Source organism: Sus scrofa, chromosome 3 (assembly GCF_054392235.1).
Source record: "Sus scrofa isolate SSC_HxYL_T2T_F1_AM1 chromosome 3, Sscrofa_HxYL_maternal_Yorkshire_Landrace_v2.0, whole genome shotgun sequence".
NCBI classification, from domain to species: domain Eukaryota; kingdom Metazoa; phylum Chordata; class Mammalia; order Artiodactyla; family Suidae; genus Sus; species Sus scrofa.
This window is the reverse complement of record NC_139385.1, coordinates 3,846,001-3,859,966: the sequence shown is the minus strand read 5'-3', so window position 1 is coordinate 3,859,966 and position 13,966 is coordinate 3,846,001. Positions and strand designations below refer to the sequence as shown.

Genomic DNA, 13,966 nt, shown 5'->3' with positions numbered 1-13,966 from the left:
GCAATATTGAATAGAAGTGGTGAGAATAGATGCCTTCGTCCTGTCGTCGTCGGGGAGAACATTCATTCTTTGACCATTATGTATGATGTCCTTTATCAGGTTGAGGACGTGTCCTTCTCTTTCTCATTTTTTGATTGATTTTTATCATGAAAAGGGGTTAGATTTTGTCAGTTACTTTTTCTGTCTATCAATGTTGTACATACAGTTTTTATCCTTTATGCTATTAATACGGTATTTCGCATTGTTGGTTTTCTTTTTTTTAAGACTATCAAACCATCCTTGCATTCCTGGTATGTAGTGCCTCTTGGTCATAATGTAGAATCTTTTTTATATGTTTCTGGACTATGTTCCCATCTGTTGATAATTAGGTCTTTGTGATGGATTGACCACTTCATCATTTCAAAATGTCCTTCTTTGTCTCTGTCACAATTTTTGTCCTAAAATATATTTTGTTTGCTATTCGTATGGGCATACCTCAGAGAGAGTATGAGTTAACTTCCACACCAACACGATAAAGCCAGTGTTGCAATAAAGTGAGCCACACAAATGTTTTGGTTTTTAAAACGTTAAAAGTTATGTTTACACTACGCTGTAGTCTGTTAAGGGTACAATAACATGATGTCTAAAAAAACAGTGTACATACCTTAATTAAAAAATACTTTATTGTGAGTTCCCTTGTGGCTTAGCGGTAACAAACCTGACTAGCATCCATGAAGACTCAAGTTCGATCCCTGGCCTCACTCAGTGGGTTAAGGATTTTGTGTTGCCATGAGCTGTGGTGTAGGTCTTAGATGCGGCTCGGATCTGGCACTGCTGGGGCTGTGGTGTAGGTCTTAGATGCGGCTCGGATCTGGCACTGCTGGGGCTGTGGTGTAGGTCTTAGATGCGGCTCGGATCTGGCACTGCTGGGGCTGTGGTGTAGGCGGGCAACTGCAGCTCTAATTCCACCCCTAGTCTGGAAACTTCCATATGCTGCTGGAGTTCCCGTCATGGCTCAGTGGTTAACGAATCTGACTAGGAACCTTGAGGTTGTGGGTTCGATCCCTGGCCTCGCTCAGCGGGTTAAGGATCCGGTGTTGCCGTGAGCTGTGGTGTAGGCTGCAGACACGGCTCGGATCTGGCGTTGCTGTGGCTCTGGCGTAGGCCAGTGGCTACACCTCCGATTTGACCGCTAGCCTGGGAACCTCCATGTGCTGCGGGATTGGCCCTAGAAAAGGCAAAAAGACAAAAAAAAAAAAAAAGAAGTGCCACCCAATATCTGAGCTCTCAGTGAGTCTTCAGAGTGGCACTGAAGACAGCTGACCACCGGTACCATACCAAATGTAGCAGTCATGACAAAGTTTGAAATATTGTGAGAATCACCAGCATGTGACACAGGGACATGCAATGAACAAGTGCTGGGAAAATGGCCCTAATAGACTTGCTTCAGGCAGGGCTGCCACAAACCTTGAACTTGTGAGACAAGCACTATCCGTGGTGCCCAGCAAAGTGAGGCGTGCCAGTGCAGCCTCTGCAGCTGTCCTTCGGTTACTGGTGGCGTTTTTTATACACACACACACACACACACAATCCCTGACTTTGAATCTCAATCTCTTGGTGTCTTCTTCCTTTCTTTATTGGGCTTGGTCTATTTTGTGGTACCGTTTTTTGTTCTTCTGTTCCTCCTCTACGGCCTGTTTTCTGGGGGCGGAGGCAGTTGGACAGGACGCTGGTTTGGAGTCAAGGACGTGGGTTCTGTTCCCTTCTCCGGCCCGTCTGGCAGTGAGGCTGCACAAGTCACTCCCCCTCTCTGGGCTCATGCTTGTCCCCAGGGGGCACCCTGGCAGAGACTGTTGCTCTGTCCCAGGGCACCGTTCATGCCGCCCCGCTGGGCTCATAAGCATTTATCTTCCGATCCAGTCTTACCCATGGAGTTCCGACCTCCCCTCTTCCGAGCATGTGTCCACTCTTGGTCGATGCCCTGCTCCCCTGCAGTGTTCTGTGTGCATGTAGCTTTCCTGGTGGCTTTCTGGGCGTGTCATCAGGTGAGTCTCATTCCTTCACAGCCAGAAGCTTAACTCTCTGGCCAAGGTATTACAGGGTCTGCACCTTAACCAGCCACGAACACCCCCAGCTGCCTCCCCTGCAGCAGGAAGTCTGTTAACAAAAGAGTAACTAATAGGATCATTAAGCTTTGCAAGAGGTTCCTTCCCCCGAGTGGGCCCCTTCCCTGGCCCCGCCCTTGCTCCTGTGGCTGCATCTGTGGGGTGATCGGGCTGGGCCTCCCACAGGAGCCCTCGTGGGCAGGCTGCCGGCTGCTCAAGGGTCAGGAGGCGGAGCACTGGCTCTGCCCTGGCTTCGTTTCATGCCTGGGGTCTGCCTGGAGGAGGCAGGCCTTCATGCCCCACGGGATGACTGTGGAGAGAAGCACCATCAACCCCCCCCTCCCCTGTTTAGATTCTTTCCCTGGCCACCAGCTCATCAAATAGAACTCAGGGGTCTGCTTCTGAGGGCTGGAGCAGGACGGGGTAGACAGACCCGGAAGGACCTCTATAGGGCGTGGACAGGGGACCCCCCCGCCCCCCAGGGCGCACGGCGGGTCTTCTTAGAAAGGAGGCTGCAGGAGTTCCCCTCGTGGTTCAGCAGAAACAAATCCGACTAGTATCCATGAGGACGCCGGTTCGATCCCTGGCCGCCTCACTCAGTGGGTTAAGGACCCTGTGTTGCCGTGAGGTGTGGTGTAGGTCGCAGATGTGGCTCGGATCTGGCACTGGTGTGGCTGTGGTGTAGGCCAGCGGCAGTAGCTCTGATGCAACCCCTAGCCTGGGAACCTCCGTATGCTGTGAGTGGGGCCTTAAAAAAAATAAAGGAAGGAAGGTAGGAGGCTGCCAGTAGAGGCTGTCCCAGTAGAGGTCAGAGTGCTCTGGGCAGAGGGAGCAGCAGGAGCAAAGGCCTGGAAGTGACAGGGCAGCGGATTTTGGTGAGCTGTTGTGTGTTCAAGGAGCCCGGAAGCTGGGCCCACTCAGGGCTGCCCTGCAGCAGAGGGAAGCTGGCCTGCTGGCTGTGGGGAGGGACTGGGCCCAGGGCTTTGTTGGTTCTGGTGAATCCCATTCCCCCTAGAGGGGAGTGGGTGCCAGGGACCTCCCAGCTCTGAGAAGGCACCAGGAAGCAGAGGAGAGGCCCCACCCCCGCCGCCTCGGGATTTTGTGCGGGCTTTCCCTCCTGCGGCCTTGGGGTTGCTGCCCCTACAGGTGCGGGGCCCTCCACAGCCCCCTGCCCTGGCTTCTGTGATTGCCATGGGGGCCCAGGAGGAGCGGGGAGGCCGGCATGTGCCCAGGCAGGAACCCCCACATTCCTAGATGATGGATGCTTTTGGGGTCAAGGGTCTGGAGCAGAGTCTGGGCAGCCAAGCGGGGATGGGGGACAGAAGTGGGGCAGCTGGACCTGCCTGCACAGGTGTGTGCCAGGAAGTCCTTTTCCCCTGGGAGAGGCCTCCCTTGGGTGGCGAGGTCCCCTGCGCGAGGGATGGGGCTGTGGCCTTTACGCAGCGGCCTGGTTGGCTGGGAGGGTGGGGATTGGGGGTGGGGAGCCCCTGTCCACACAACCACTCCCCCGCCCCGCCTGCAGGCACGGAGTTCGAGTACACCGACTCGGAGAGCGACGTCAAGGTGCGGAAGAGGTCGCCCGCCGGGCTGCTGCGGCCCAAGAAGGGGCCGGGGGAGTCAGGTTCTGCCCTGGCCGCGCCCAGCGCCCGAGTCCCCGGTCCCACGAGCCCGGACAAGGCCAAGCTGGCGGCCGAGAAAGGGCGCAAGGCCCGCAAGCCGCGGGGCCCCAAGGAGCCTGGCCTGGAGGCGGGGCCCGAGGCCAGCGACGACGACCTGTGGACGCGGCGGCGCAGCGAGCGCATCTTCCTGCACGACGCCTCCGCCGCCCCTGCGCCCAGCAGCGCTGCGCCCGCCGCCGCCAAGGCCGGCCGCTGTGCCAAGGCCGGCCCGGCCAGCCCGCGCAAGGACGCCGGCCGCACCAAGGACAGGAAGGACCCTAGGAAGGTAGCGTCTGGCGGGGGCGGGCCGCGGGGCAGGGACCCCACAGGGCACGCTGATGCTGAGCCAGTGACCGAGTTTGTGGTGGGCACTCTGGGTGCCCCTTGGTGCATGCCTTTGATCAGGACGCCGGGCAGCCAGGCATTTGATAAGTGCGATCGGGTAAAATGATGAGCTGGAATGACATTTCAGGGTTTGTGCAGTAGGCTTCTGTGCCGCTCGGCAGTGATGCCTGGTGATGACACTCTCGGCTCTCACCCCTCAGTTCTTCAGAGGTCAGCGGAAAGAGAGACGGGGCTGCTGCTTCTCCCTCCAGGTCCATGAGTCCCTGAGTTCTGAGGACACGGAGGGTTGAGACCACCTGCTTTTCAGAAACTCTCTGGTGGTTGGACCTGCTGACCCTCCTCCCACTGGCTGCTGGGAAGCTGATGGCCAGTGGTTCGTCCTCTAGGTGGTTGCATTCAGACCCAACAGCCAGCTGGAGACAGTGGTCTCTGACTCAGGCCTGTCCACCCTGTGTCCCTGATGGAGGACACCCCCTCACATCACAGGCTCATTCTAGAGAGTCCCAGAAAGGGACGAGACTCAGCACGGGCCTCCTGGTGACGGGTGGCAGCGAGGCAGGGGCTGCACGGGAGTGTCATCCACCGGTGCCTCGTTTCCTCACGGCTGAAACCATCTCAGGTTTTCCTGGTCCCTGGAGAAAAGGTCCCGGCGTGATGAGTGCTGGTTACCCCGAGGGACCCCCGAGGGCCGGCCCGTCCTCACTGTTGACGCTGTTTCCTTGGCGCGGTGGTAAAGGAACACGCTTCCTCTCCTCACAGCGCGTCTGACACGAACTCCCCGGCTTGCCCCAGACCCCACAGGTGGAGGGCTCCGTCCCGCCGGACTGTCCCCCCAGCCCGCCTCAGACGCCCGTCACACGTCCCCGGTTGTCACTTGTGCTTTTTGACCAGCCAGCTTTAAATCGGGGGTTTTCGTGACCCCACCGCTGACGAGCAGTTCCCCAGAAGGACACAACTGGGGAAAATATTTCACTTACTGTCGGGGTTTACCGTAAAGGATGGAGCTCGGGAGCAGCCCGATGGAGGAGGTGCCCAGGGTGGGCGCATGGGGGGGGGGGTGCTGAGCCCGGCGTCACGGAGGCTCCATCAGTCACGGAGGCTCCATCACCGAGTCCGGGGCCGGGGGAAGGGGGGGGGTAGCAACGCGTCTCCAGTCCCGCCCCCCACACCCGGAGGATGGGGGTGGGGCTGAAAGTCTCAGTCTCTTGTCCTGGCTGCTCTTTCTGGTGACCAGGCCCCATCCTGAAGCCACCCAGAGGCTCACTAAAGTCACCTCATTAGCATAAAAGGCGCCCCTGTGGCCCAGGAAATTCCAGGCAGGGGTTTAGGAGCGCTGTGTCAGGGATGGGGGCAGAGACCCAATACATGTTTTTTGGGGGATTTTTTGTCTTTTTTTGCCGTTTCTTGGGCTGCTCCCGTGGCATATGGAGGTTCCCAGACTAGGGGTCGAATTGGAGCTGTAGCCACCGGCCTACACCGCAGCCACAGCAACACAGGATCTGAGCCGCGTCTGTGACCCACACCACAGCTCACGGCAACACTGGATCGTTAACCCACTGAACAAGGGCAGAGATTGAACCTGCAACCTCATAGTTCCTAGTCAGATTTGTTAACCACTGCGCCACGACGGGAACTCCCCAATACATGTTTTGATGTCACAGTTGAGGACTTAAAAAGCTGTAGGAGGTGGGTTTCTCATATCAACTGCACCTGACAGGTGGCCCTGCAACCCGCCCAGATAGCCGAGCAGCTACTGATCAGAGCTGAGCGTAAACCTTCACCACAGGGCCACTCTGCCTCTTTGGGCCTTTCTCATGATGGAGCCTTCTATCGGGGAGGGGACCAGAGGCTCAGCCGATTGCAGCCTTCTGATGACACAGTAAGAGACTGGGACGGAGCAGAGTACGTGTCATAAAAGGAGAAATCACTGCAGGAATGACCACTTTTCTTAGTTTTGTGGGATATACTTTTTTTTTTTTTTTTGGCTGCTCTGTGGCATATGGAAGTTCTTGGGCCAGAATCAGATCTGAGTTTAGGCCGCAACGACAGCAATGCCAGATCCTTAACCCGCTGTGCCGGGTTGGGGATCAAACCTGTGTCCTGGTCCACTGTACCAGGCTGGGGATCGAACCTGCGTCTTGGCGCTCCTGAGATGCACACCAGTCCTGTTGCACCACAGTGGGAACTCTGAGATCAACTGTTGGTCCTTGTTTTTTAGACTTGGCATCACATCTAATGCATCCCCGAATGCCAGGAGCTTTTGTTTTACCCACCCCCACCCCTGTTTTGTTTAACCACCGTCTCTAAATGGGTGGATGGCACCCACCATCTGGCTAGCCCATGGATCTCCCGCCATCCACCATGCTGGCCATCGGCGATTTGGTTGATGATGATATTTTGCCATCGTAATGACCACAGCAATGAACAGCTCTTTTCTCTGTACGGATCTTGTCACTTTTGGAGCTCCCCCCCCCCCTTTTTTTTTTTTTTTTTGGTCTTTTTGCCTTTTCTAGGGCTGCACTCGGAGCATATGGAAGTTCCCAGGTGATGGGTTGAATCGAAGCTCTAGCTGCCAGCCTACACCACAGCCACAGCCACAGCAACACGAGATCCAAGCCATATCTGCAACCTACACCACAGCTCACGGCAACACCAGATCCTTAACCCACTGAGCAAGGCCAGGGATCGAACCCGCAACCTCATGGTTCCTAGTCGGATTCGTTTCTCAGACATGGGCATTCTGTTCCTTGGGAAAGAAACTGTTGTCACTTTTCTCTGATTGTAACAGTAATTTGGGTGATAAAGAAAAGGAAGAAAAAATCCATTCAGAGATAACTTTTTTTTTTTTTTTTTTTTGCTGTCACTTCTGTCCCCTGTGTGTACAGCTGCAGAGATGTGCCCCATAAGCTGAGCTATTTATTGAATAACAGAAGTCAGGGGAAAGGGGACCTAATCATGTGAAAACCAGTCCTTCCCCACTTCTGATTTCAGAAACGGGAACAGGATTAAAACATGCCTCAGAAACAAGAAAATGCAATGTGTGTATATACATACATTTTTTTTTTTTCTCTTTCTCCCCGCGATTAGGGATGAAAGCAAATCTTTCTCATCCCTGTGACGCTTCCTACTTTGTTCCTTTTAATGCTGTTTGCTTTGAATTTCACTCGTCTGAGGTGGAAGCGGTGACTCCTGCTGTTGCCTTGGCAACATTCGCCGGGTCTTTTTTTCTACTAATTTTCCATCTCCCCTGGCCCCTGGCCCTAGCCATTTGTGTTGGGCACGTCTCTTTTAAGAGGTGTAGTGTCCTCTGCCCCGTCACCCGACACCTCTAGCCTGAGCCCGCTGCCCGCACTAAGTAGCATCTCTTCCGTGTCCCACGCCGTCGCCTCTTGCCTCCGCCTCTGGGCTCCGGCCGCCGTGATCAAAGCTTGTAACCAGCCGTATCTCGAGATGCTCAGGCTGTGGACTGCGAGGTTGTTTCCACGCCTCTGCTCTGAGTGGAGCCTCGCGCATTCCCTGCGCGCTGGCCCAGTTTCCGCTCCACCAGCTGGGGGGGGGGGGGGCGTCCCGGAGCCACTGCGGGGGTTCAGGGGGGGGCGCTTTGAGCCTGGAGGGGATGTGGCACCCTGGCTGCTGGGGCGAGCGGAGGGCGGTCCAGGAGGGAAGCGACGCGGGCAGCCGCTCCTCGGTCTGAAGTGCTCCTCCAGGAACATGCCCATGGCGCTCACCTAGACTAGAACTAGAACTCCCGCACAAGTAGCTACTGTGGCTTTTTGTGGCCTCGTTCAGCAGCGGGAGACACAGGTGGCCTGCCTGCCCATCATGGGAGGCGGGGGGGCAGGTGAGCGGCCGGTACCCCCTCCCCAGGCTCCGTGGGCTGCTGTGCAAAATAGAAAGTGAGGCCACCGCTGCGTCTCTCAGGCATACAGGGGGCAGAATTTGCAAAGTGGAACTTTGGGTGAATTCCCATCTGCGTTTGAAAAAAAAGCCCTGCGTGCCCAAACGTGTCTGCACAGCCTGTGCGTTTACACGGCTGGCACGCTCGCGGGAAGTTCTGGAAGGAAGTGCCAGGCCATTACCAGTCCCTCTAGTTACCTCTGCGGTGGGTGGGATGGGTGGGGAGGAACTCAGGTGTAGACCCTTCTGTGTTGTCTCTCTCTCTCTTTTTTAAAGCAGGTAATGTATGTGGGTAACAAGATGAAACCCAGAAACAGTCTGGGGGGGGGAGGGTGTTCTGTTCCTCTCCCGGGGGGTGCGCGGGGGCCTGGCCTCCCTGCCCCCCTCACGGCTGCTCTGTCGCTTCCTCTCCAGAAGAAAAAGGGGAAGGAGGCAGGGTCCGGAGCCGCGCTGCCCGCGCCCCGCGTTCCCGCCCTGCCCCCCGAGGCCCGGGCCCCTCACTCCAGCTCCCCGGCTGCCGCCAAGCGGAGCAAGGCCAAGGCCAAAGGGAAGGAGGTGAAGAAGGAGGTGAGGCTCGCTGCGCCCAGCGGTCAGGTCCCCCCGGCTCCCCACGGGCCCCCAGGTGTGGGTGGCAGATGGGGCGGGCCTGGGTGTGCCCCGCTCCCCCCCTTCCCGCGCCAGGTCCACTGTGTGGCTGGAGGTGCTGTCTCAGCCCATTTTGCCCTCCGGCGGCCCTGGGAGGTGAGCCCAGCTGGGGCCCCAGTGCCCGCAGAGCAGACCACTGTGGCTTCCAGGGAGGGTCCCAGCCGGACAAGACTGGGACGCCACGTCCTAAGCCGCGGGTCTGTCCTGCTCTGTCCCCAGAACCGGGGCAAGGGGGGTGCCGTGAGCAAGCTGATGGAGAGCATGGCGGCCGAGGAGGACTTTGAGCCCAACCAGGACTCGAGCTTCTCTGAGGACGAGCACCTGCCGCCAGGCGGGGCTGCGGAGCGGCCCCTGACGCCGGGTGAGTGCCTCCCATGCCGCGCTGGCTTGGGTGAGAGCCCGGGGCTGCTCTCCTCCTGGGGCAGTTACGGGGGCCGAGCTCCCATGGGGGGGAATGGGGGGGGGTGACAGGGAACAGCACGTGCAAAGGCCCGGGGGCCAGGTGGGAGCACAGTGTGGACGTAAAACTGAAGGAAGCTTGACGCTGGGTCGCTGAGCAGGGCCGGGAGCGCCGCCTGGGCCGGGAGCAGGCAGCAGCAGGCACCTGGGTTTTGTGGGCCTCAGTAGGAGTTTGGTCTTGGTCTTGATGAAAAGGAGGAGCTGGCAGAGGTTATCGGTGGGAGATGAGTTTTATTTGTTCGTTTGTGGGGCTTGGGAGTTTTATTTGTTCGTTTGTGGGGTTTGGGGATTTTTTTGTTTTTGTTTTGTTTTGTTTTTTCTTGCTTTATAGGGCTGCATCTGAGGCATTAGGGAGGTTCCCAGGCTAGGGGTCGAATCAGAGCTGTAGCCACTGGCCTACGCCAGAGCCACAGCAATGCCAGATCTAAGCTGAGTCTGCGACCTACGCCTCTGCTCAGGGCAACACCGGATCTTTAACCCACTGAGCAAGGCCGGGGATCAAACCCGCACCCTCATGGATACTAGTCGGGTTCGTTAGCTGCTGAGCCACGACGGGAACTCCCAGCCAGGCTGGTTCTGAGGTCAGCTCCGGGTGCTGTGTGGAGGGCGCCCTGGCAGGGCTGCGGGGGCAGGGAGGGCAGGCTGTTGTGAGGATGCAGGTGCGTCAGGGCAGCGACTGGGGGGTGGGTGGCGCAGGGCAGGAGACCGGGGGGGCTGGGCGAGCAGATGAGGGGCGGGTATTGGGGAGGGGCTGCTGCCATCAAGATGGTCACGGCGAGGGGGCAGGGAAGACCCACACTGGGCCTCGCCACCTGGAGTTTGGGGTGACATCCAGTAGGCATTCAGACCTGGGGGTCTGGAGCTTGAGATGGAGCGTGTGTGTCAGGTGGGGGCGGGGCGAGAGCAGGCGCAGGGCCAGCCCTGAGGAACTTTGTCACCTGTCTGGGTGTGCATCTGTCAGCTCTTGTTACGTGACAGCCACCTGCTCGGACTCAGTGCTGGGTGGCAGGAAGCTGTCAGCAGGGTGGCAGGCAGACCTCAGCTGGGCTTGCGCCCGTGAGGACAGCATGACCAGGGGCCCACCGGTGCCGGGACCGCTGCCCCACAGCCGTTCGTCCACCTGGACCGCTGGGCCGGTCAGGGCGCGTGCTCATGGCTGCGCTGCCAGAGGCTCGAGAGGGGGCGTGGAGACCCGTGAGGCCCCCCAGGGGCGAGGTTCACAGTCGAGCACGTCACGTGGCCCAAGGTCCAGAGGTGGGAGGTCCCCTCCACCCATGTGAAGGCCGTGGCAGGAGGGTGGGTGCAGAGGGGACCAAGAAGCGGGCCTGTCACTCTGGCCACCCCAGCGAGCCACCTAGGTAGGGACAGGGAGGGGCCCGGTTCCAGGGCCCGCGGAGAAGGAAGAGCAGGCCCGGGAGCAGCCCGGCGGGGCCTGAGGAGGAGGACTGAGGAGAGTCTGGGGTGGGGCCCTGGTGTCCCCGGGGGTGGCAACCCCCGGCTGGGGCCCCGGAGGGCGGGGGTTGGGGACAGGGAGCCTTGACAGCGGCTGCGGGGGTAGGGTTTCAGCCAGAACAGACAGCATTCCAGGTGGAAAAGAAGCGGATGGAAGAGTCCGGGGCTGCGGCTTAGGGGGCGGCGATGGGTCTGATGACACAGCCTCATGCCAGGGTCCAGAGAGTGCTGTCTTTTTTCGCTTGTTGGTTTTTTTGGGGGGCCGCACCCGCGGCATATGGAGGTTCCCAGCCTAGAGGTCGAATGGAAGCTACAGCTGCCGGCCTGCACCACAGCACAGACACGTGGGATCTGCGCCACATCTGCCACATCCACGACAACTCACGGCAATGCCAGATCCTTAGCCCACTGAGCAGGGCCAGGGATTGAACCCACGTCCTCATGAATACTAGTTGGGTTCGTTATTACTGACCGCGATGGGAACTCCGAGAGTGGTGGTCTTTGGCTGGGGACAGGCAGCACATGCAGGGTGTCACCCCTGGACCCCATCTGCCTGGGATCTCTGTGGACTCAGGGGCCGGGGGGCAGGGCCGGGTGCAGCGGGAACGGAAGCGCGGCCCTGCTTGAGCCCTGCCTGCGGGCACACTGCCGTGCCCGAGCGTGCCCTCCGCTCCGAGGGGGTGACAGGGCGGCCAGGTGGGCCTGAGAGAAGGAAGGCAGAGGCGGGTGGTCTCTCGCCACCCTCCTCCAACCCCGCCTCCTCCTCCCCCCCCCCGGCCCCCGGCAGCCCCTCGCTCCTGCATCATCGACAAGGATGAGCTGAAGGACGGGCTGCGCGTGCTCATCCCCATGGACGACAAGCTGCTGTACGCGGGGCACGTGCAGACGGTGCACTCGCCAGACATGTGAGTGGGGCCGGGGGCCTCCAGACCCTCGCCCAGCCCTGCAGCCGGGGTGCCGGCTGGGGCTCTGGGCACGTGGCTTCCCCTCCCCAGGACCTGGCGAATGGTGCCTGCCTCGCGGGGGGCGGGCTCAGGACACTGGGAGGACAGTCCCCGCTGAGGTGTGCCAGGGCGGCGTGGCGGGCCCCCCAGTGGCACAGGGCCGGGGGGCGGGCGGGAGAGTGTGTGGGCCTCTCCTGGGTCTGCGGCCCCTCCTGCAAAGGAGGAAACGGGCCCAGCTGCCCCAAGTTGACCCAGCTGGTCAGCAGCCCTTCAGGCTCGGACCTCACGTCCCAGGGGTCTGGGGGTTGGAGCTGGTGCTGGCGGGCCGGAAATTGGGACGCAGCATCCCCGTGGGGACCTCACAGCACGCTTGCCCTGGCCTTGCAGATACCGGGTGGTGGTAGAGGGGGAACGCGGGAACCGGCCCCACATCTACTGTCTGGAGCAGCTGCTGCAGGAGGCGGTGAGGCCGGGGCGCGCGGGGCTGCCGGGAGGAGGGGGCCGGGTGCTGCTGGCCACCGCCTGGTGCTCAGTCCGCCGCCTCCCCAGATCATCGACGTGAGGCCGGCCTCCACTCGCTTCTTGCCGCAAGGGACCAGGATCGCGGCTTACTGGAGCCAGCAGTACCGCTGCCTCTACCCCGGCACCGTGGTCCGAGGTGAGACCTCCCCTCCCCTGCGACCCTCCCCGACACCCCGTTTCCTAACGTGTCGGCATGGACTCCCTTGTTCCTGAAACCCAACTCGAACAGGCTTAAGTGCAGTTCAGTGGATCCGTATGAGTGAAGACGTATGGGCCTTGGGGCCCGGCCGGACCAGGTACTGTTCACGCAGCATCCGTCAGCCACGCAGTTAGCTGCGCTGGCTCACACCCGGCTCCTGGGGACTGTGTCTCGCCGTCATAACAAATCCCGTCCTCAGAGAATCCCCTACGCTCCCATCCAAGTCCCAGAATGGAGTCCCACTGAGCTGGCTCGGGTCACGTGGCTGTCACAGATGCCGGGTGTCAGATCTGCTGGGCCCGCGTCTTGCGCTGGTCCTTCTAGGGAGTGAGGCCAGCTTCCCGATCTTACCTGTGGACCAAGAGAGATAGGAAGGCTGCTTCCCCGGGAAAGCTGACGCTGTTAGCAGAATGAGAGAGACTGGAAGCCGGGCAGACAGAAATAACAGGTCGCCTGGAAGTCGTGGGTAAGGCTGTCAGACAGACGCTGCACCGCTCAGCTGGTGCCAAACCCACACGTCCAGAGACGGGCCGTGGGCATTTGTCAGATCCAAAAAGCAGGCGCCAGCTCCAGGGCTACCTCGTGGGCACCAAGCCCTCTCCCACAGGTGGAAGTCTGTCTTGTTCAGCTCCCGGCCCCCGAGTCCTGGCGGGCTGCCCGCTTTCTAGGCCTGCCTCGGGGAGGTGGGGGGGTCTCTCCAGACTTGGCCTTGCTGCCGTCCTGAGAATTCCGCTTCGCTCCCACACCGCTCCTGTGTATCTCTCCCTTGTTGCGGCAGAGGGTCTTTCTGGAGCTTTCTGAGAAGGGTCCATGCGAGGGGAGCTCCTCAGGTGCGCGCGCGCCTGTGATCTCATTCTTGCCTTCCTTCGAGACGGTGCGAGCTGCATATAAACTCTCCTTAGAAACCACTCTCTCTCCCCGTTTTGAAGTCACGGTTCCATTTTCACGGTGGAGGTGTTCACTGCCGGCGTTATTCCCAAAGCGTCACCGAGACCTGCTGTTTCCTTCTGGAAACAGGATCTTCTCATTATTTCTGGATAGGGAGTTGCATCTGGTCTCTTCTTTGCTGTGTGCGTGTGTTGCTGGGTCTTGGGGGAAGGGGACTTGGGTTTCGAAGCAAATTTCCTCTGTTCCTGAAAACTTTTCTTGTATTACTTCTTCGAGAGTTTCCTTCCCCATTTATCTTTTCCTGGAACTCACGTGCATCTGGCAGTCCTCCACAGTGTTTGCCTTTTTTTTTTTTTCCCCACTACTGTCTCTTTCTTATCTTTTTCTTTTTTTTTTTTTTGGCCATACTTGTGGCATGTGGGAGTTCCCCAGGCCAGTGACTGAACCTTCACCACAGCTGCAGCAACATCAGGTCCTTAACCCACTGTGCCACAAGGGAACTTCCTCTTTATCTTTTTGTTCAACTTTCTGGCAGGTTTCCACCTCCGCTTCTGGCCTCTCTGTTCGATGGAATTCTTGATATTTCTCCTGTCCTTTAAAGAATTCCTAAGAGTTGTTATTCTCTGAATATTCTTTTTTTTTTAATTTTATGGCTGCACTCGCAGCACGTGGAAGTTCCCAGGCCAGGGACTGAATGTGCACCACAACCATGACCTACGCTGCAGCTGCAAGCGACACCAGATCCTTTTCAGCCCCGTGCCGGGCTGGGGATAAACCCACACCTCTGCAGTGGCTCAGTCACGACAGTTGGATTTTTTTTTTTTTTTTTTTTGTCTTTTTGTCCTTTCTAGGGCTGCACTCGCAGCATATGGA

The 13,966-nt window shown here is 58.8% G+C and overlaps 1 protein-coding gene across 6 annotated transcripts in view; it reads left to right on the top strand.

Moving 5' to 3' along the window:
* TNRC18 (trinucleotide repeat containing 18) overlaps positions 1–13,966 on the top strand; it is a 93,995-nt gene that overhangs the window by 71,692 nt on the left and 8,337 nt on the right. For all 6 annotated transcript variants that reach the window (XM_021086041.2, XM_085016306.1, XM_085016307.1 and 3 more), the window contains 6 exons: positions 3,607–4,028; positions 8,399–8,551; positions 8,849–8,990; positions 11,328–11,445; positions 11,872–11,947; positions 12,034–12,142. In XM_021086041.2, the coding sequence (XP_020941700.2) occupies positions 3,607–4,028; positions 8,399–8,551; positions 8,849–8,990; positions 11,328–11,445; positions 11,872–11,947; positions 12,034–12,142 (1,020 nt within the window). The remainder of the gene's footprint in view (positions 1–3,606; positions 4,029–8,398; positions 8,552–8,848; positions 8,991–11,327; positions 11,446–11,871; positions 11,948–12,033; positions 12,143–13,966) is intronic.